Source organism: Amblyomma maculatum, chromosome 2 (assembly GCF_055883805.1).
Source record: "Amblyomma maculatum isolate TAMU_Amacu chromosome 2, ASM5588380v1, whole genome shotgun sequence".
NCBI classification, from domain to species: domain Eukaryota; kingdom Metazoa; phylum Arthropoda; class Arachnida; order Ixodida; family Ixodidae; genus Amblyomma; species Amblyomma maculatum.
This window is the reverse complement of record NC_139345.1, coordinates 29,783,742-29,803,318: the sequence shown is the minus strand read 5'-3', so window position 1 is coordinate 29,803,318 and position 19,577 is coordinate 29,783,742. Positions and strand designations below refer to the sequence as shown.

General features: G+C 44.8%; 2 protein-coding genes and 1 long non-coding RNA gene across 3 annotated transcripts in view; 1 reads left to right on the top strand and 2 right to left on the bottom strand.

Moving 5' to 3' along the window:
- Positions 1–1,128: 1,128 nt before the first annotated feature.
- On the bottom strand, positions 1,129–14,963 carry LOC146198259 (protein SEC13 homolog). Its single transcript, XM_084593673.1, has 9 exons — positions 14,778–14,963; positions 14,556–14,667; positions 14,319–14,363; positions 13,986–14,253; positions 13,797–13,930; positions 12,040–12,173; positions 8,014–8,191; positions 4,718–4,804; positions 1,129–1,356 (listed from the first exon to the last, which is right to left on the bottom strand). The coding sequence occupies exons 2-9, from the start codon at positions 14,556–14,558 to the stop codon at positions 1,246–1,248; spliced, it is 960 nt and encodes a 319-aa protein (XP_084449799.1). The 5' UTR covers positions 14,559–14,667; positions 14,778–14,963; the 3' UTR covers positions 1,129–1,245.
- A 708-nt stretch (positions 14,964–15,671) lies between these two features.
- LOC146198258 (uncharacterized) lies at positions 15,672–16,590 on the bottom strand. The gene is made up of 3 exons (XR_014704971.1): positions 16,290–16,590; positions 15,958–16,003; positions 15,672–15,785 (listed from the first exon to the last, which is right to left on the bottom strand). It is a non-coding gene; the product is annotated as an uncharacterized LOC146198258 (long non-coding RNA).
- Positions 16,591–17,376: 786 nt separating this feature from the next.
- The window catches only part of LOC146198257 (uncharacterized), a 32,969-nt gene continuing 30,768 nt past the window's right edge, over positions 17,377–19,577 (top strand). Inside the window, exon 1 of the mRNA XM_084593659.1 lies at positions 17,377–17,637. Within this exon, the coding sequence (XP_084449785.1) occupies positions 17,548–17,637 (90 nt within the window). The 5' untranslated portion in view covers positions 17,377–17,547. The remainder of the gene's footprint in view (positions 17,638–19,577) is intronic.

Here is a 19,577-nt window from a genome sequence, read left to right as displayed (position 1 = left end):
ATATGAAGGACCAGTTAAATTCCCCTGCTTTAAGATAGTCCCTATTGAAGCAAGATCAACTGCAAGCAAATGGTTTACAATCATTCCAGAGTATTCCCACCTAGGTCACACCGACGCTGGACAGTACACATTTGTTAACAAGCCATAAAGCACCATAAAGTTTAGTTATGATGTGGTACATGGAAGAAGAGAATTACCAGCACACAAATCATTTAAAGCCTTCCCTCAATGCATGTGTGTTAGATGCTTCGAGTTAATATATCCCACTTTAGGAGGCTGTCAGACCAGCAGGGAGTTGAAACCAAAACTTTGCTTGTTTGGTTACAGACTCTGGCTATGAGTAACCATCTGGGATTCTTTATGCAAGTCGACAGTGCACAGCTTATAGCCGCCAGAGTTTTGACTCTATTGAAATGTGGCTGCAGCACCGAGTGGAATCTAGGCCTCCCAGCTTACCACTCATCACAGCAAGGCCAGAATTGAACACCATAATAGTAAATTTATATGCAGATACTCTTTGCAGGCTTGTTTCAGACTCAAAACTTTGGATACCCTGCTGCTGAATTATGCACTGTGCAATATCTTGCCTGTGTCGCAGCACAGGTTTGCAGCCAAAACAAACCTCTGAGAAGCATCGATGGTTGGCCACAGACTTGAGCCACTAGACAGGTTTTACATCCCATTTTTTTTCTAGACATGAGAAAAGGGGGCAAAATCTGTTTGCAAGGTGGCTGTGGCTGCAAAAATCTGCAAGATTTTATGCAGCAGCACTAAGTAGCCCAGCACGGTTCTACACCAGAAATAGACTGGATAAAGCAGTAGCGTCCAGTTTTGATTTGGGTTATAAGGTTTAAGAGGAACATCAGCTATGAGAAAAACCATGTCAGTACAGCTGAACTTTTCACTGTACAAGCTTGTAAGGTGCAACCAGGGCACCATGGCAAACTGTGGCAACAGCTGACCACTGTAGGAAAATGGGGTTGAACAGCGAGCATGGTGGGCGGTGAGCATAGCCAGCTGTGCTTCTGTTAATAATGCTGTGTGTGCTTGAGTAGCACAGGGCACCATCCCTTCATCCTCTGAGCATCACATAACCTGTCATTTTTACTGCCCTGAATTAACACGCCATTCTTATTTTGAAACTTCCAAGCCCTAGCGGGGCTCTCTCAAGTGCGTGAATTTATTTACCAACAAGAAAATTTTTGTGCAATGACCACATCTGTACAATCCAATTGACTTTGAAGCCTAGAGGTTCCTTTCCGCACTTCCTACAGCAGCTGCAGGGGCGTTCTGGCTCTTTGCATCATCACTGATGCAGACCCATTTGTTGTCCACGGTCTCCTTCCACAGGGTGACCTGAAAATTACACTTTGACATTAGAAGCAGGCCTATGAGCCGAAAGGAGGGCTCACATTTGCCAAACCAAAGAGATCATCAAACTTGCCATTTGCCTTTATCATTTCATGATATTTACAACTCGTTTTATGGTTTATTTCACCATGAGGTACTCACCACAGACTACAAGACATTTTTCTGGTCACAGGAGTACCTTTAAGAGGATTTGCCCTAAAGCAAATTTGTTTGCATGGTGCTTTTACAATCAAACCTTGATGTAACGAACACATATTACAATTTATTGGCTATAGCAAACTCTTTTTAAATTAAGAACTTCTAACATGTAATTTCTACTCCATATATCAAACACTGGTTTCCATAAAACGGATATATATTGAACTTCCAGTGTCAAACAGTGCTCGTTCAGATAGCAGGCAGCAGGCTTTGCCGTACACAAGTGAATGGTGCTGGTGCAAAGGGCGTTTGCACGAAGGTCTGAGTGTTACAATGTTGGTACCTTACATTCAACTACAGTTCCGCGACAGATAGCAACATAGATGGCTGTTAACCTCGCGGTGAGCACAATTCTAAGTCTTCCGAACCAGTTTGTAGTGTAGCACCGTGAAAGCAGCAACATGAACAGCTGTAGCATTGTATCCATTATGCTTCGTAGTCATCGGCTGTCACAAAGGTGGTGAAAATGGATATAGCTTTCACTATGACGTACAGTTTTCTACACAACACAGCCTGCCGTCGGACTGTCACTGAGGGTTAGCAATGTTATGCGAGGACGCCAAGCTACCTGATGCTCTGTACTTTGCAGTCCCTGGAATTGCCATAGGTGCCTGCAGAAATGTCTACAAAACTTAGGAAAGGTCTATTTCTCTAACAAGGACTGCCTGGGTTTCCAACTCTTCAGTGACTAAATTGTGCTGATTTTAGATGTTTCTTACAAAATTTCATCTAAAGAATTTCTGCTATATTGAACCAATTTACCACTTCTTACTAGTTCGCTAAAACGAGGTTTTACTATCTGCCTTGCCACTTGCTCACAAGATGGCAAAGTTGTAAAGTACTTATTAACGCATAAAAAAAGACCAGCGCAAAAAATGGGGACAAAGGAACACAAACTGGCAGGACAGGCGCTGTCCCAACTGGCCCAAAGAGCTATTTTGATCAGTCATTAACAAATGATCTTTTCTACTATTTATAAGAATCATAGCCCATGCAGAAATATATAATCGAACATGAAAGAAATCTTGTAAGTGTGGTTGTGCAGAATAATGTGCTCAGATTAATTTACCATTTTAGGTGACAACCCTGAATGGAGTGTTTGCACGACAAGTAGGACTTGAGAAAGGGCCACAATTGTCGCTTGGTGGATATGTCAATCCAGACAGGGAGAAAAAAAATGCTTTTAAGAAAAAGAAACGCTCAACAAAAGGCATTTCTTAGCGGATACCTGAACTTCATGAAGGAGGTCTGGGAAGTCCAGAGCTGCAAACTTTCAGCCCCCTTGAGTTCAGCAACACTACACAGACTTTGTACAGCACACACGAGCTTGCAACATTTTGCTTCCATCAAAAGTAACTGTTGTCGCCAGGATTTATCGCCCATCCTCCAACTCGGCAGCCAAGAAGAGACCGAGGCAAGAGCTAACCTTCGTGCTAGAACCTTACTCAACCTTCCAAGGGAAGGGAATGTAAGCGTAGCAGGGGGCGGCAGAAAATTAGGTGGGTGGATGAGATTAGGAAATTCGCAGGGGACAAGTGGATGCAGCTAGCACAGGACCAGGTTAATTGGAAGAAAATGGGAAAGGCCTTCGCCCTGCAATCGGTACAGTCCAGCTGATGATGATGACTCAACCTTTAACATCTGGGGTCTTTTTTGATGTGCAATGACACTATAAAGCAGATGGACATCATTTCGACACAACTTTCACCAAACACTACCATGAATCTGTCACTGTGTCACAGTCATCATCATCATCAGCCTGACTATACCCACTGCAGGGCGAAGGCCTCTCCCATATTTCTCCAACTAACCCGGTTCTGTGCTAGCTGCATCCACTTGACCCCTGCGAACTTCTTAACCTCATCCGCCCACCTAACTTTCTGCCACCCCCTGCTACGCTTTCCTTCCCTTGGAATCCAGTTTGTTACCTTAAACGACCATCGGTTATCCTCTCTTCGCACTGCATGTCCTGCCCATGCCCGTTTCTTCACTGTTTGTCACAGTGAGCACATTAAATGCTGCAAAAGACTGAATTTTGTCCACATCTTTGTCCCCTGCAGCTGATTGCATAAGTTGAGCATTAAAAGTGCAAATGCACAAAACACTGACCAAACTAACCCAAATCAATTACACAATATGGAACTGGATATTTGGTATAACAGCCCGTGCAGAGGCAACTGGTGAGATGTAGTGGTGCAGTTGAGTTATCAATTTCAAATCATATTTTGGCCAGCTTTTTTCAAGTCCACTGTAAATTTTCTCCAAACTCATTTTCTGGTTCAAGTTTTGAAAGTCATGCATTAGAAATGTAGAGGCATCTGGTGCACCTAGTTGTTCTCAGCGCAGTTATGTAGATATAAGAAAGTGCTGAAAAGTTAATGCAGCAGCGAAAAAAATGTGCCATGTATGAAACCTCAATTTGGTAAAAATTATCTAGAATGTCTTTTTTCTATGGGACTACAGTGGTAAATTGAATTTCAGTTACAACTGTAAACTGCAATAAAAATAAAGTAAAGAACAATTATGCAATAGAAAAGCATATTGATACCGAACTGCACTATAATGCAACAAGAAAACATGGAAGAATGCTATGCATAAGCAAGCACCGAGGTTCTTGCTTTTTCTGCTTTTCACGCCTCTCGAAAAAAGCAGAACCTTTTTTTCTTCCTTTAAAAATTCAGTTTTTAGAGCCCTCCAATCCCTACCTGCAATGGCAAGCTGGTACGGTAGCTTTCCCATGGTGCACTGGCACAACAAGGGGACAAAGCATTTTTGAAGATGGACAAGACACTACTAATTTTAGCATTGTCGTCAACATATAGGACGAATTGAGCTGTACTCGCCACCAAGCACAGCGCAAATGCGCACTAAATTTTGTGCGCACTAGAAAGGGGCTTTTCAGGCCTTGTGCAAAAGAGTGCATTTATGGCAAAAATGTCAATAAATGCCTTTGTATCTCATTCAGCAGTAACATTTTTTCTTAATTGCAGGAGTTTGATAGTTTCCCCGATACTTTCTTTCGTACTTTTTTTTCCTTTTTTTTTTTTCGTGCAGTGGTGCAGCTGACAGCATGCACCACTGTACAAGAAATGCAAGAGAGGCAGCCCCAATGAACTGCTTACAAGCCGCCTGAAAAGGCAAGACTGACCTTGTTGTCACCTCCAGACACAGCCAGGATATTTCCAGTGACGGACCATGACACGTGCCAGATGACATCATCAAAGGTGGAAAGCACCTGTAACAGGAAGTGCACACGTTGGTATTTTGACGACAGTAAGGATAATGCAATCACTGGCTCATAACACTCATAGCTAGACTTCTTGCCCATGCACTTAACCCTTGAGGGTCGAATTTTTTTGAAGAATACTTTCCCAGATGGTCAAATTACTCTATTGTGGATTTTGAAAGTTTAATATGAGTAAAATCAAGAAAAAGTTGTAGAAAAATATTTAGAACCGTATTTTGGTGTCAACGCTGCTCCACACTGCAAACTCGGGAACCTTTGGAAACTACAAGGAGAGCAGGAATACCTCATGAGCATTGATTATAAACAAGCTAACAGCAGCCCCAATAAAGATGGAAATCGGTTTCTGTGGCCCCTGCACCAGGAGTGGCCATAAATAAAAAATTAAGTTTTGCATGCCTCCATTGCGATCAATAGGGGGAGGCAACCGAAACCATGCAAGGGCTTTGCCGCAGACCGGGCCACCAGCTGCAGCTAGGTATTAGTTCTTTTTATTCCCTGCAAGGAAGCGCCCATAAAGAAAGAAGTCTGATCACGTGGTGAAACCGAAACCATGATAGGGTGGAGGTGTTGCCACAGATCAGGAGACAAACTGCAGCTAGGAATCACTTGTGTTTATCTTCGCAAGAAGCAGCGCAAAAAATTTCAAGAGCTTCTTGTAAGTCCTAAGAGGTGGCAGCACCTTCCAGTGAGCATGCATCGTCATTAGGGCACGAAATTTCAAACGAAGGATTGAAACCATACCGGTACAGCAAAAACCTTGCGGGACGGAAAACCGCCGCCGTACATTTACGGCGAAAACCCTCGAAGGGTTAAAGGGAAGCTGAAACGTTTTTCGTAAAATATGAGTTCGAGGCGGCATATTAGTTTTTTGTCCGCTGAACAAGACTATCATGCCTAAAAAAGCGGAAATAAACGCAAACAGCGGTTTTTACAAGAAAACGAGCACCAGCGGTCCACCCTCCAAGCAAATGCCGCTGTTCATAACTGGATGGGCCCATCATGAAGTCATTGTCGGAATGCCAGGCCGGCGGTGTTGCTGCGTGCGCATTGCTTCAGGTGACTTGACAACTCTATTTAAAATTTTATTGATTATTCGAACAATGCAAATACCTTAAACACGTACAGTACGCATTCGAGCAATCAGCAGTTTAAAAAAAAACGGCACTACAAAAGACGCTGTCGAGTACGTCTACAGCGAAAGCGATGTCAACACATTTGCAAGAGTCTGAAATCTGCACCCGAGTGTGGTTTTCGCACCATGTAGCTGGCCTGCTTTAACAACTGCCCTTTATTTACTAAATCACGTTTCAGTAGCAACAAATGGAATAGGAATAGTATAGGCTGCAATCCCAGACCACAGCGCTTTTATACAACCGAGTAGCGCCCAACGACGCAACAACAACCGCACGCATACTGCAGCTGCAGCCCGTCAAGTCTTTGCAGCTTAGTTAGCGCAGTACGCTGTTCAACGCAACGGCGAAAATGGTCAGGCTTCAGCTGCATCATGAAATCAGACAAGTTCACAGCAGTTGCAGCGCCAGATGAAGCGAGCTTGTTGGAACATTGCTGGCAGAGAGCACGGCTGACGGGCACTTTGGCCGAGCGCACTCTTTGGTCGTCGCTAAGCAGACGACGCTTGGAGATTGAGCAGCACTGTAGTAAATAGGCTACTCACAGAACTGCCTACTGTAAATCACAATGATATGAAGATATTTACGGTGCCGCCCTAGCAGAGGAGCTAATATCTACAAGATCGGATGAGCCGTGACGCACCACCGACTGCTGCTACACAGCTGTGTAGAGAACTTAGTTGTATCGCAGTTATCTCTCCTACCTCTCTCTCTGCACAGGTCAGCAATCATCAATAAGGGTTAATTTTTTACATTTCGTTACCCCTGGCCTCATCAAGATAACAATAAATTTCATCACTCTTTCTTGATGCTAGTGAAAGGGATCCAAGAACAGTTTGCGGAAGGTGCAGCATGTGGAGGCAGTGCTGCCTTCAGACGATAGAGCGCGCTGTTGCTGCGCGAACAGCATGGCATTCTAGACACTGTGCTTTAAATGACTATTGCAAATGCAGCTTTGTTCTACCGATCATGCATTTCGTTTGCTATACCTAATTGGTAAATGTTGACATATCCGAGAACGGCGGCGAGCTGTGTAACAACAGTGAGTCGCGAATCTTGTTTTATGTTCGGTTTTCTTGGTTAAGTGTAATGATGGTGAAAACAACGGTATTAACCCAATTAGGTGCAGGAACAATGACAGAACGGCACAGGACTTAAGTTGTGCTGATTTAATTAGAATCCCAAGTGGCCGCAACCGCTGCCAAGATTCGATGATCGTTATCGGCACACAAATCATTAGTGCAAAAAACGGCTGATTTTAAAGGCACATAATATTTCCTTTTCATGACAGAGACCCACTGTGCTGAAAGTTTCTTACCTTCTCGGAAACTATATAGGCGCCATGTCGCGTGGACCACTAATGTTCGCACAACAGAAAGCCGTGCTGATAGCCACTAGTGTCTTCACATACTAACAATGACATGAGCAAAATATCTTTCGAGCATCGAACGTTGTTTATTTTACAACTGAGATAAAGAGGTTCCCTAGTTGGAGGGCGTCGAAGTGCATAGCGCGTCACTCCGCAACAGCTGCCTATTTGCTGGCTGACCTCATGGAATCTGAACACACGGAACCTTCAGCACAGAACGACCAAACTGGAGAAAACAATTGGCACCAGCAGCAGACTGCGCTGATCAGCGTGGAATGGAGCAAAACAAGCGTGCAAAACCCGTGGCCGGCCTAGCTGGCTGGCTGGCTGGCCTTCAGAGATTGAGTTTCCTGTTCCCTAGTTTCGACGCCCCGCACCTGCCGGCAGCAACGAGGGAGTGACCGTAGCGTGTTTTTAACAAGCGATTTCCAACCACCGAATCTTATGCAATTTGAAAACAGTTTCAGCTTCCCTTTAATCGCACCTGTGGTTTTTGCTGAACTACAAGCAGTGGACAATGCAACAGGTCATGCGGTTACTAAGTCCATGCATCTTATCGAATCTCAAGCAGTGCAAGACCAATGAACGTAGATCTAGCTGGAGACTGTGTTAAAGGTGTAAATGCCAGCACGATGTCGAAGAATTTGCTAGTGTGTTATTTTTAGCCACACAAGAGGGATCTAGCAACAGCTGCTCACCTGGAAGTTCCATGAGGTCAAGTTGGTGCTGGTCCAGAGGATGACGCGGCGGTCCTGGGAGCAGGAAGCAATTGTGCTCTGGGCCTCCAGGCCAGGTGATGGGGCCCAGGCAACATCACGAACCCAGTCAGAGTGTGCCTCAAGCTTGTGCTCCTCCACCCACTTGGACTCTGCCTCCCTGCAGAAACAGCATTTCTAGGGATAAGGCAAAACCACCCTAAACACACCTGCAGCATCAGGCACATTTTTCATTGAAAGCAACTTTACATGCGTAGTACACAGAGTTCCTCAATATTATCTAGAGGAAAAGCTGGCACCATCACCTATATGAGTCTCTTAAAGAGCACTTCATCCACTGCCGGAATGCTGGAAAGACTAGGTTTTGTATTTGTCTTGCCTATCGCTCAGCAAAAACCGTGGATTCTGCTTTAGAATTGTTAGCCGTGCCACAGTGCTCTCCGCTGTGTGCATATTTCAATAGTGCATTCTACACCTGTTTGACAAATGTAATGCAAATGTTAGCCTGGTATGGAAACTGACATTTCTTTAGGTGTCTGTCTCAGGAAGAGTTATTGTTGAATTCAAATCCCCATTTTATGCCTAACAATAGCAAAGCCAGAAACAAAGCTTCAGTCTTCCCAGCATTCTGTGCCTCTCCATGGTGGATGAGGTGTATTGTCGCGTTCTTTCCATCCAGATAATATATTTAAAGGCATGCAGAAAAAGAGGAAATGAACTAAACACGACAAATAAATTATTCTTCTGGAACACTGGCATTTTTCTTGTGCAGAAAGGTGGCTGTGCTGCTGAGAACATTTTAAACGAAATCCTGAAATGCTTCCGTATTCAAGTTACTAAGTCCACAGCATGTCATTTCTATGATGCATTTGCAACGGAGCTCTATGAGAGACCAGACGTGCGACTCCCGAAAACAGAATGCAGCCAGACTGAAAACTTTAGGTCTGTGATTCGGCTGTGTTTCCTGCACCAGTTCTACAAGGTTCTCTGCAGTGGTGCAGCAAGTGTGCTGTTCCAGTTCCAGCAGCTCAAGTGCAGCACTGGCACTGGCTGCTTCCAAAACAAATTGCCGAGTGCAGGCCTGGGTCATCTGTCCTTGCCATAACCAGCAAACTGCAGCAGGCTCTGTCACCCACATCAACTACCACCAACATCTCAAACCATGCAAAGTATCTTTAAACAGTGCATCGCAATGCAATGTTGCCATAATCCAGCATCAATGTTTACGCCCCCAATGACAGCCGATGTGAAATGAGCTTCACGGAACACAATTGAAGTGTCAACATGCATCATACAGCATGCACATACTTAGTTTTTAGATGTGGTGTTAACTCTTTCATTGCCCCTCCATAATAAATCGGGAGACCACACATGCACCTCCTCTGCTACTCCAGAGTACACTCATGTTGCCTTCTTAGCTCTTTCTCTGCCACTCCTGATTATTCGTGTAAAAAAAATAATGCGGATATGTTACACTGTCTGTGAAGAGGCCAAATAAACACTTAGAAATGGTAAAGTTAAGTTTTGGATAAGAGGAAGCAGATTTTTCAACATCGACTATCACAATACTTCACTGTCATCTCAGTAGCACAGCCATATAGCAGGTAACATGCAACGTGCATACCCACTTTGACAAACAAAGAAATTCGGGGCCTGTTGTATCCTGGCTCAAATGAAAATGACGATAAAGCTATTCAGCTAAATAGCTTGTCGAGTGAAGACAACGAGGAAGAGCCCCTGTTGCCTAAGAGCCCATGCAAGAATGGGAATCCCAATGAGCGTAATAATGTTTACATTTTTTCCAGAGCATCGCAGTGCATTACTAGCATAAAAGCTCCATAAAGCTAATACATATATATATATATAAAAAAAAGACAAGGAGTGAACAGCAATCCAAAAAAAATATTCTGCAGTCAAACGGCAAAGTATGTGCAAACATTTCCTTATTGAATTCAGACATCAGCCTCACTGAGAACTGGAATAATACATCTTTGCCGTTCCTCACAATATGCAATTGTCATTCAAGCTGCAATCTGCTTCTGGGGCAGTGGCAGCTTCACCATTTTGGAACTGAGCGCGAAGGAGCACAGTTTTTCAAAGCAGAGGCCCTGTGACAGAGTATCTGCCTCACAAATTGGGAGATGATGGGTTCGATCCCCAACAGCTCTGGGCACCCACCAGTTTTCTAATGGATGCAAGATTTCCCCGGCCACATACTCAGCTCTTCAGGGATGAAATGCTCGGAAAAACGGCCTGTGGTCACTGACCCTCCCGTCAATAAAAAACTACCCTATCTAAGGAACAAAAATGCACCTTACCACCTTACCAGGAAAGCCAATTGTGTTTTTTTTTTCTTTTGCACAAGGGGGGGTCGGACTAATTTTCCAAGAATTTTACCACAGATGAGCCAAGCACTAGGCTTGGGGACAGCTTGTACCCACTGTACCATCGGCGAGCGCCAAGCGGCACTGGGGATCAAACCACGGACAAACTGGATGCGAAGCAGATGCTTGTAGCACTAGGCCACCACTAAAGAGCACCTGCATGGCATCTACGCCTTTTTAAACAAACAGTGCAATGCTGAGGGAGCCACGCTGCACTGCTGAAATTGCAAAGTGCAGCACTGCTGGAACAAGTTCATCTAAAATGAAAGGGCCTAAAGCGGTCGTCATGGTGACTAAGTGCAAATGCCTCAGCCTCTATCGTATGCGGTTGCATCCCATTGAGACGCACAGTAGAAAGAGGCTCCGTGGGTGCAAAAGAAAATGAAGGGCAGCCAGCAGATTTAACTGCTATTTGCACTCCCACACAGGGCGTGTCCTTGCAGCCTTTGGTGCATTGCATGCTGTGAAGTGTATGTGCAAATTCCAATTAATTCTCGAAACCATGCAAGCAGCAGTTGCTGCTCAAACATTTCATTCAACATCCCACTCAACTGAAACTCTCTAGCACTCTGCTCATCACAGACTGCACTGTGGTGCATGTGATGCTTACTGACTAATAAGTATGATCGCAGAAGACTTCTGATACTCTGCTGCAGTCTTGGCAACCTCCACTTTTGTGGATTGCTTAGTATAAGTAGTAGAAAAAAAAATGGGCTACTTGAATCTTTCCCACAGAAGCACATAAACCATTAATACCAATACAGTTCAAGCAATTGAATAAAGTGCACTAAAAACGGCCTTGCAGGTAGAACCACATGAATCATGATCCATGCTGAGAAACTTTTTTTATTAATGAGCCGCAATGATAAGTGATGGTGCAAGCATGCGGTACTTCCCATATTTTTCAGCATACCTCAAAATATATCCACCTGCCCACGGAAGACCACATGCATGTTTCACACGACATGCATGCATGCGAACAACTGCAGCCCATACTAAGTAGCTGGTTTGATGGCTGAAGTGAGAATAAAATGACTTAAATGGCTGCCTAGCAAGTGCAATAGGCATAAATGCTGCCAAAAGCATGCATACTTTCTGCATGCAACCTGGCTGCATAGAATACGTGGCAAATAAGTGCTCGTTTTTGCATATATAGATGAGACTTCGTATTATTTGCTATGCTCGCTGCGTTGCTGTCTTCGTACTTGGACTGTGATTGCCCAGTGATGGCAAAACAGCATTTTTCAAAAAAAAAAAAGCTGTCACCAGCCTGCTGTTGCACGAATCTGCAAGTGGTGGCATCATGTGTGTTCCCATTTTATTGATTTTCTGGCTTATAAAACCTTTGTATTAGGTAAAAATGGCACATCTATTGCCTGAAATCAACAAATCCGTTTAGCCTGACTCAGTATTTCCATTTAATATTGCTTTAAGGAACTCAATTGTGCACTAAAATAATCCCTGTTAAAGCTCCTGAGCAAACCAAAAGCCTGTTTACTGTAGTACAGTAGAAATGATGCCTTGTTTCCAGTACCATGTAAAAACCTAGACTAAGAACAACAGCCTAACACCTGTAACTGCACTGCACATTTCTCGCCCATTTAACCACCACAGAAGTACTCACGAAAATTTCCAGATCTTCACCAGGTTGTCACAGCCACCAGTAACAAAGCGCTTCAAAGCCTTCGGGTCTTCTGCAGAAATCTCAGACGAAGTCTTGGTCTGAGCAGGCGCCCAGCTGACCGCATTACAACCGATCTACAGAGGACACAAAAAGGAACAGTCTGTTGCTGGCGATCATACTTTGGTAGATCTCTGCATAGGGCAGCAATAACAAAAGCAGCACTTATGTTTTGGGCTAGAATTTATTCAAATGGGCCAAGAAAGCCAGGATCGAGAAAATGGCAGCGCCACACTGGGCTCTTTTGTTACAGCTAACATAGTAGGCTCTTAGAAAGTCGAGTGGACATACTGCATTTCATTACTATGCCCCAGCATCACAGAGTTGGCTAATGTCAATTTAAGGCAGCATAAATTACAGCTACTTTTATTGCTTTACCTCACTTGATCCTTTCAAATTCCAAAACACGCACAGCTATCTCAATATTGCTGTTATCTATTCTTTGAAACTGCCTCATTGCTCTAAACTGAAGCTTTAATAAACATGTGCATCTTGCTTAATGCCATGCTCCGTATGCAGGGGTTTGCATGCAGTCTACCATTAAGAAAGCAAGACTCTCTCCACACCATTACCAAGATTCTGTACTAAATTGCATCCATTAGGGGTTAAAGTGGCTAAGCTAAGCACTCTGCGTGAGCCGGTGACTAAGCAGCAGCTGCTGCTTTGCACTGACAGTTCCTTGAAGTCAACCCTTAACAAGTTGCAGCCGGTGCCACTCTAGGCGTTTGCCCCGCCTTAGTTTTAGTAAGCCTCCTAACGCTTCTCACTTTGTCTTGTCTACGCCGATGAGTAAGCCTCTAGAATGCAACGACAGGGCATGCTCCACATCAACCGTTGCACTGCATGACAGCAGCTGCTTTGAAATACATATGCGCTGGTTTTCTGGTTTGATACTTTGTTCGTCCTGCAATCTGTAGGAGGAATCTTCACTAAGCTCACTCTCAGACACTTTCACTTCTGATCTGCAGCCATTTGTCCGAGTGATGAGACAAGAAGCTATCAGCAGGCTAGCAAGGCCCAAGGGCAATAAATGTCTCTCAGCTCTTCTGCCCGTAATAACATTGCCACGAGCCCGTCACAAGTTATGCATAGTCAGTTGCACTGTCCCTCCATTTTCTACCTTCATTTTGTCTCCACCCGCCTCCATTGTCTTACATTTCTTTCCTGGCCGCTTCGGTTGCTGGCCCTGAATTTCGAGGGATGGCCCAGGGTGTTCTCCGTATAACTGCTCACACCATATGCACATTGCCTACACTGCCAAGCATTGTACACAGCAAGTGCCATGTTGCTCTTAAACGCAAATCGCTCATAACTGGACACATCCGATTAGGTCATCTACCTGCTCGGCATCCATAACTTGCATAAGCCATTACTGCCAAAAAGAGAATGACAACACAATGACAACAACACGGGCTATTTCCTTGTTCTTTTTTTACTATTTCATTTTCAACGAAAAAATGTTCTTTGGCAGCATCCCATCTTTTGAAGCAGGTGTGCTCATGCAATTTCCATTGGCCAACTGCTTTTTGCACGCATTCAATGGTTTCCCAGATGAAGCTGCCCTACCAATTTAGAAGGATAACCACACATTATGCGACCCTTGTCAATGTTTTCCAGGTGCTCATGTGCGCACCTACATTATGAAGCGTAGCCGCACTGCTCAGCCAAGTTTCCAAAAGTGGAAGCTAAAATGCACCCACCGTGTGGGCGTTGTTGATCTTCTGGCTCTCCCAGGAGCCATCTCCCGAAGTGCTCACGATAGACACGGCGCCATCTGAGCTGCCACAAGCAAGCATCAAGCCGAACTCGTGAGGTGCCCAGCAGATCGAGTTGACTGCAAGCATGAAATAAAATCAGTGCACGGAAGCAGGGGTATCTCACAGGTATACCTGAGGAATCGTGGTTCTTGAACTCCTCCAGCTTAGACCAGACGCCGTCAGTCTCCTTCCAGAGGATCACCTTGCGGTCGTACGAACAAGAGGCCAGGACTGTGCCGAACATTGGGTGCGCCCAAGCGATCTGCCACACTGGTCCCTCGTGGCCCTTCAGGTCGGCCACCAGCTTCTGCGTCCCGTTGCGGATGTCGAACACCTTGACGGAACGGTCGGACGAACAGGTCGCCAGTCGGATGCCGTAGTAGTCCATTTGAGCGTCATGCTGGACACAAAAAATGCGCTCAAGGCAACCTCCACGCGGCAGGCGAAAAACGAAATACGCCTTACAATCATGTCCTCGTGCGCGGTGTCGATGGTCTGCAGCAGGGACACCTGAATGAAGGAATGACCACATTCGCATTTGAAGGGATCCTTAGTGACGTGCTGCTAACTCGGACTTGGCAGCGAGACTGCCAGGTATCGAACACATTAGGCCTAATACGGAACGCCCCATCAAGTATCGTAACCCAAATTTTATTGAAACGAGCGCTCTACAAAGCAGGACAAAAGTTTCGTCAGGATTACCATGTTTCCAAGTTCGTAGGCACCGGTTCCCAAGCTGCTAGGCTGGCCAACTCGGAAGCACACGACGCGTTGCAAGGGCGCTCCGAAGCACCGCCACCGGCGGTTCGAGGAACTGCGGAGAAGACAAAATAACAAATCCTCAGCACAGCAACGGCTAGAATATCAACACCAGGCGCCCAGGTAACGTAGGCACCACGGCAAAAGACACGGCCTACCACGGACCCAAGTGCCTACACCTGGAAACCTGGACGCCTGCCCGGGCTGGGTCTTCGGTAGCAGGCGGTTCCTGCACAACCGGTGTTCTCCAGCGATGGAACGATCTGAACGTGCGTGCTCGCGCCGGAGCGTGACACGCGTTGCACGCGCGGGGTGTCAAAGCATTGTTGGCATCATTTTCCTCGGCGCTAAAAAAAAAAAAAAATCTGTTGAGCCCCCACGAGTCAGCACCAGCGGCCGTGTACGGACACGCCAGGGATGCTTGGTGTGCTCCTGGCCGCTCCGTCGGTGCCCAGCGCTCCATATTCGTTTCAGCAGCGTGGAACCCTTCTTTTTTTTTGTTCCCCATAACTCGACCCCCTGACTACCGCGACCCGCTCCGATCACCCGACCCTACCCTGTTGACTTCATTTATATACTCATACAAAACTAATTATGGCAGAAATAAAGCGCTTGTACAGTAGGGAGAACATTGACCTTGGATGAGGCGAGAAAAAAAACAGATTTCGCGCATCGGATTTCGTTCCACGAGCCTACAAGGATTAGCCTTAAAAACTTACAATCCGCGTTTTTCAACAATGAAGTGTATGAAAACAGGGTTAGCTTGAATGCGGCGTAGACAAAGGTATTGATCCGCTGCGGTAATGCAGTGGTTAGTGCGCAAGTGGAGTCGAATGCTGGCCACGGCTGCCGCTTTTTGATGGAGGTAAAAACCAAGGCAGCCATGTGCTGTACGGTGGCAGTGCCGGATCCCTCCACTACGGCGTCTCGTAGCATATTTTTGGACGCTAAACCCCACATACCCATTACGAACACCACCCATGCACAAGAAGTTTTGGATTTCGCCACTATTGAGAATGCCACCACAGGTTTGGGAGGAACATGGCCGCAAGCGATCCATTCCGGTATTCTCTGCGGGCTAAAGAAACATGCAACACAGCTCTGGCTTTCAAAATATTTATTATCCAAAAAATGCAAACTGTGCGGAAAAACCATGTTTCCTCCGCTCCACACCTGAAAAAAAAAAAAAAAAAGAATTAGGCTCAAGTAAACAATGACTACTTGAGCACAGTACTAGTAAACAATAGTCAGTTAGGTACTGGACTTCTTCAATGTTTGTCAGTCCGCCCGTACAAGTTCATCACTATGCACAATGCCAACAGCACAGACTGCTGTAGGGCCTTACCTTGGCTGATGCTGCTAGTGCGTCTCCGTCGAAGCACGCGCCTGACCTGCGAAGGCAAAGACGCATAGGTGGTAATACACTCCTGTAATCTTAACGCAGAAAATATTCCTTTTAAAATAAGGCCACTCGTGCTCGAGACATGCCGCTAAATCCAATGGTTTTTCAACCCTGCGGTTTAACGACCACGTGGCCTTGCAGCATGCATGAAAACATTTAAATCGCTTTTGGATCCGGAAATAAAATTAATACAGGTTATAAATGGCCCTTTCGCTAACTCGCCTCAACCACTGTAATATATGAACTACTAGAACACTGAGAAAAAGAACTGTTACCGTGCCGTTGTCAGAGAACTGATACCGTGACTTGGAAGCGAACGCGAACACTACTTGCACCAACGACATGCTGGAACAAAGAGACGCTCGACTCGCGAATTCGGTCCGTGCGCTCCACGGAGAGGGCGTGCGCATCGAGAAAGTACCGTAGCGCCCCTCGTGTCCAAGGTGGTAATGACTTTTCTTTTTGCAAGTGGTGGGCACGCGCGGCCGCGCCGGCTTCAAAAAAGTGACGTCAGGGCATCTCCTAAGTTATTTACATGGAGGAAGAAATTTTTTCTTCCCCCATGGTTCTTTCCTATCCATGCTTCGCGCATATGTCATGTTCGCACCATACTAGAACACTATAACTGCTATAACCATACACCATATTCGCACAATCATAGCGCAATGATAGTAATAGGCTAGCGCCACCACACATTCCCTGAGTGAAACTATGATGAAACGGTGAAACTATGGTGAAACGGTGAAACAAACCGATGTCAAACCGAACCAACGTTGGTAAATTGGAAATAATTATAATAATAATGCTGTTGGCAAGTGTGCAATTAAGTTTAAAAAAAAAAAAAACTTTGAGTTTTGATTTTGAGCACGGTGATGTTGACTCGCCTTGCCACGACTAGGTTCATCACTCATTGCAATTTATTTCTGCTACCTTTAGAGCCGTGCAGATTGAATTATTTGCATCCATGGAGGAAAAAAGTTGTTTCCTTCCTCCATGTTTGCATCTGATGATTTTTTTCCACCAAATAGACCATCAAGTTTTACCCAGGTGGCGTCGTGTTAATAATAATAATAATAATAATAATAATAATAATAATAATAATAATAATAATAATAATAATAATAATAATAATAATAATAATAATAATAATAATAATAATAATAATAATAATAATAACACGACGCCACCTGGTAAAACCTGATGGTCTATTTGGTGAAAAAAAAAAAAATGGTCAGATGCAAATAATTCAATCTGCACGACTCTAAAGGTAGCAGAAATAAATTGCAATGAGTGATTAACCTAGTCGTGGCATCTACTTTTTTGCCTTGGTTTCTCCTATAGTGAACTAGAATACTTTAGCAACTTTAGTTTCTCCATGGCGGAAGTAGAATATACCTTGGTGGTTTCTTTCTCCAGTTTCTCCACGTTTTCTGCGTCGGCGGCGCGCCGTATGAATTAGCGCCTCATCAGCTCACTTTACCGTAGTGGCCGGAGTTTTGAGTTAAATATGTTACCTTAGGACTTCCTTAAATAATGGCGTCTTTTCGGAGTTTCGGATATGGACGAGACATTTCATTGCTCCACAGCGCACTGCGTTCTGCCGAGCGCAGTTTCCAGCAGGAGGTGCGTCCTAGAGACAAGCGTGGCATGTTTCTTACCACTGTGTTCTGCAAAGGACGAATTTCTAGGCTCGCAATTCAGGCAGTACTGTGCGCTTTCAGTCAGGCATGGTTGCGGGTTTTGTGCTCGAGCTAGGCTCATGAAAGTATGAAGTCTGGATGCATATGCCCGTCGAGCATTTCTTGGGCCTACTACAGTGATTTCCCTGCACGCCTCTTATGATGGTGTACGCACCCCTTTTTTAATGCACACGCCGTCAAATCACAAATCTTAAATACATTGGTTACCAAAAATACCGCTTCTCCACAGACCCCCTTCCACCCTGGAAACTGACACGCTCCGCAATTTAAATTCCTGAGTCAACACCTGGCTTGTTCGATGAAACACCGACTACAGATGTGGTTTCATCACTTTAATCTACACTTCAACAGACATAGTTCTAGCGCTTTAGACAGGGACGAATAAAGAACACAGACACCACAAACGCTAGTCTATGTTCTCCCTTCGTTCCTGTCTGAAGCGCAAGAACCATGTCTGTTGAATCTAAACACCAACTCGCCCAACTTTCTGCATTTAATCTACACGCGGTGCGGTTTGTAGTAGCACGGGTATGCGCCATATGTTATGATGATTAAGTGTGGATACGCTGCTCGCTGTACTCGCCAATTGATAAAGGCATGACCTTTCAGCACAAACTGTTTCAGAAAGTGAGCTTTACAGATAATATAGGGTGCATCTGTACAGGTGTGGACAAAAGAAACTGCATACGTAGAGCGCGTGATTGCTCTGATAAAATGGCAGTGTCCATCGGAGAGCACTATGGCTGTTTACTATTTTTTAAGCACTGCCTGGGTGAAACTGGCAGCTGTAGTACGTGCAGGCTAGTAGCAGACACTAGTGTGCTTTTTCGTGTACAAACAGTGTTACCCTATGTCTGCTTGGGAAGTCAGCATTACATTTGGACTGTAATAGTGTGCTCTCTTCACCTATATCCGTCAGCAGTACAGTGTCTGTCAAAGGAATCCAACCTAGAAGCTTGGCGAAGTGACAGCAGCATCAGCCTGCGCCAATTTGTGGATAGCAACTCTGATTTTCAGTCGCTAATTGAGACGCTTCTCACTTGGTGTTCACCAGTTGTGCAAATTCACACTTCCTCATGGTGGCTGTGGCTTCCATATTTGTCAGCTTAACAGTAATAGGTGTGATCCGAAAATTTTGACGAACAAAAGTGTGCCAGAACAGAACTTGAGTATTTTGATTTCGATGTAGCTTTGGTAATGATTGTGAGTGATTGCATATATGGCGACACAGATCTACCAGGTCACTGAGCTATGCCTCGGTTTTAGACTTCAATGTCTAAATGTCGTTTTGGGGAGCTATTATTTGTAAGTCCCACAAGGCTAATCCCACCAGTAGCTTGCAACAGCCTCAACCTGTTGTTTCTCTTGTACCCTTATCCCATTGTGGTATACGACATTGTACTGTGGCAGAAAATTAGACCTGGGGAAACCTTGGTGGTTAATTGGTTAGTTGGTTAGTCTGTGAGCCTGCTCCAGCAGGTCCTAACTCATGTTACGAAAATCTAGCAGTTGACAAAATTAAGCCTTTCAACTGACCTGCCATTTAGTCACTTTGGTGTAATGCTACTTGACTGCCACTTTAAGCAGCCAGAGTTTGTCTCTGTGGCAAAAAAGTAAAGTGCTTTTACTTTAAATATTTTTTTCAAAAAGGCCGTCCTAACAAGGTAGTTTGTTTGCTTTGGCATATTGCAAGAGTGTCTAGGAGCACTGAATACATAGCTGCTTCATCTCTGTTTACCACCCTAAAGCAAGCAACCTTGTAGACTATTTCAGCTTGGCCATCAAGCCTTACATGTGAATTATACTATTTGACCGACGTGACCTTGCAATATTTTCTGAAAGCACGCTTTTTAGAGTTTCTTT